This window comes from Gossypium hirsutum, chromosome A07 (genome assembly GCF_007990345.1).
Source record: "Gossypium hirsutum isolate 1008001.06 chromosome A07, Gossypium_hirsutum_v2.1, whole genome shotgun sequence".
Classification (NCBI taxonomy): domain Eukaryota; kingdom Viridiplantae; phylum Streptophyta; class Magnoliopsida; order Malvales; family Malvaceae; genus Gossypium; species Gossypium hirsutum.
The window spans coordinates 36598106-36600812 of NC_053430.1; the positions used below are offsets into that span (position 1 = coordinate 36598106).

The 2707-nt window shown below is 39.0% G+C and overlaps 1 protein-coding gene across 1 annotated transcript; it reads right to left on the reverse strand.

Annotated features, from left to right (window-relative positions):
- Positions 1-354: 354 nt before the first annotated feature.
- LOC121231902 (zinc finger protein ZAT9) lies at positions 355-2068 on the reverse strand. Its single transcript, XM_041116955.1, has one exon. It carries the CDS (start codon positions 1737-1739, stop codon positions 627-629), a length of 1113 nt encoding a protein of 370 aa, XP_040972889.1. The 5' UTR covers positions 1740-2068; the 3' UTR covers positions 355-626.
- Positions 2069-2707: the final 639 nt, after the last annotated feature.

Sequence of the window (2707 nt, forward strand, 5' to 3'; positions counted from 1 at the left end):
GATTTGTAGGTAAAGCATGAAACAGTTTCAGACAGCAAACAGAGGGAAAAAATACAAGGCATCAGAATGGAATGTGCTGTGAAAAAAACATAAGGCAACATAAAACAGAAAGCAGAGAATACTCGATGAACTTGTAACAATTTTCAGTAGCGCCAAATGGAAGCCACCATTTTTTTTAAGTGAAAAAACAATTTTCTTGGTGTCTTGAGAACATTCTTTTGAGAAGGAATTTTCTTGCATTGAGGAAAAAAGGAAAACAAAACTGGGTTTAGAAAAGTAGGAAGCTTTGATTGACAACCCATTAACAAGAATGCTTGTTAGTGCTACTCTGGATTAAAATGTCAAAGACACCCAGAAGATCTAATCCAACAGTGAAATTACTGATCAGGTTTTTTACAAACAGAACAGAACTGTAAAAGACAATTCAGAGAAAAGAATTACAGTTAGAATAGAGTAGAAACAGCCTATGAATAAAAAGAAAAAGGCCTTACAAGCCGATGTTTTACTATAGAGGAAAAATCTTAGATGCCAAAAATAGCTGGACGCAACCAAAGTTGGTTGGTTTTACCTTTGAATTTGGATCGAACATTGTTGTAAACCACGAACAAAAAATGGTTCACCGTTCCTCACTTGATATGGTTGACAAATTCAGCATCGGAGACGGCGGAAAGTTCAATTTGGCTAGCATCATCGTCATCCATTGGAGCAGGGAGATTAAGATCTATGAAACTATCTCCCAACTTTTTGGAACTTCTAACAGGGGTTTCAGTTGTCGCTACCACATGAGATCTTTTATGTCCACCAAGAGCTTGTCCAGACGAGAAGACTCTAAAACAAACAGGGCATTCGTGGATTTTCTTGTCGGTCATTGAACTAGGTCCAGTACCCACATTTTCCGGCTCCAACTCTGTATTATGAGTTGCCGGTGGTGAGTAAGCTTTCATCTTTTTGTGACTCGCTCTGTGCCCACCCAGTGCTTGGTACGATTTAAAAACCTTGTTACACGTTTCACACTTGTACTTACCTCGGGGCGCTCTATTCACCTTGCTTAATTTGAAGTACTCTTGTAATTCATAACTTTGTTCCGTGGACTTTTCTATTTCTGTGCCTTCTTCATCATCCAGATGGAGTACTTTGCTTTTCCATTGGTCCCTTGAAAGCATCATAAGACAGAGAGCGACATCTTCTTCAGTTGTTGCGTCGGAGATCGAACTCACCGGTTCAGGCTCAGCCCAAGGCTCGGTCTTGCTCACTTGGTTGTTGTTGTTGCTGCTGCTGCTGTTGTTAACTTTAAGCTTCTTTCTTTCTTCTTGTTGTTCCTGTCTTTGTTGCTGATGATTTTCTAGTATTCTCCGAGTCTGTTTAGATCGTCTTCGAGTTGGGTTCTTAGAGGACTCCGTCTCACTTTCCCTGTCTTGAAGAACAACCGAGCCAGCATCAATAAACTCAGGATCTAGCAACCGAACACTTCTCTTTGGATTCTCTCGAAGCCCATAAAACTGCCCTTTTTCCTCCCCTTCTTCTTCTTCTTCCGATGAAGACGACGAATAAGATGCCGAAGCCGACTCTGACTCTGACTCTTGGCTGAGTTGATTCGTTGGTCGTGGTAATCCCAATCGTTCTTGTTCTGCAAGTTTGGGAGGAATTGGAAGATTCAACATATGAGACCTCATATGACCACCCAAAGCTCTTCCATTTGCAAAGCTTTTGAAACACAACTTACACTTATGTTTCTCCATTGCCCAGAAAAAAGGAGTGGGATAAACAGAGGAAACACAGTTCTAGAGGTCTGTGTATGTCTGAAAGTGTGTGAATTCTGGGCTGTGTCGTGAGAGAAAGTTTTAAAGGGACTGAAAAACTAAAAAAAGAGTAGGTGACAAGCATTCCTCCACCAAGAGATACATACAAAGATGCAACAAAAATTTCAAAAATATTTACTAAGATTAAAAATAACAAAATGGGTTATTAGTTTTTGGGTCTCTTAAAACGGCAAAGTATGAATAAATAAAGATTTAATAAAAGCGTATACATGAAGGAAGAAAGAGCGACATGTAACATGCGAGACTTGCCCGTTTCTGTATTTATTCCCTAATCTAAACTTCCTAAATTGCCCTTTTTTACCACTCGCCAAAACAAATTGGATTTTTGTCATAGCAGAAAATGCTCTAATTTTGCAAAATTAAAAGAACCAGTGGTTTGGTTTGTTGTAACCACGAAGCATAATATGAAAAACCACAAGGTGTCTCCCCTACCAAACAAAAATGAGCATAGGTTAAAATCACTAAGCTGTGACGTAAAACAGAAGTGGGAATTAAAATCTTCTAACACCTTTGTCCACGTGTCAACACCAACTTAATTTAGTTTTTACAGCAATTAAAATGGGGAGCATCAGTTAACTGACACTGTTGCTTGGCGGCAGAACCGATTTTGGTTTTTACCAAAATAGGAATATTCAGTATAATGTCAACTTTGTTTTCCTTTAATTATGGATCTTCCTTTAATTAAAATTTTGGTTGAAACTGGATGGAAATTAGAAATGGAGGGTGGGGGAAACTAACCTCCCATCCCATCGAGGAGGGAGTTTTCTATGGAAATTGGAGGAAGAGTAAATGCCGTTTTGTTAGGGTTCGGTAGACCCGGTCTTAGTCCATACATCAATTAACACATTAATTGTAAATTACACCCATTTATCCATGTCTTTTGTGGG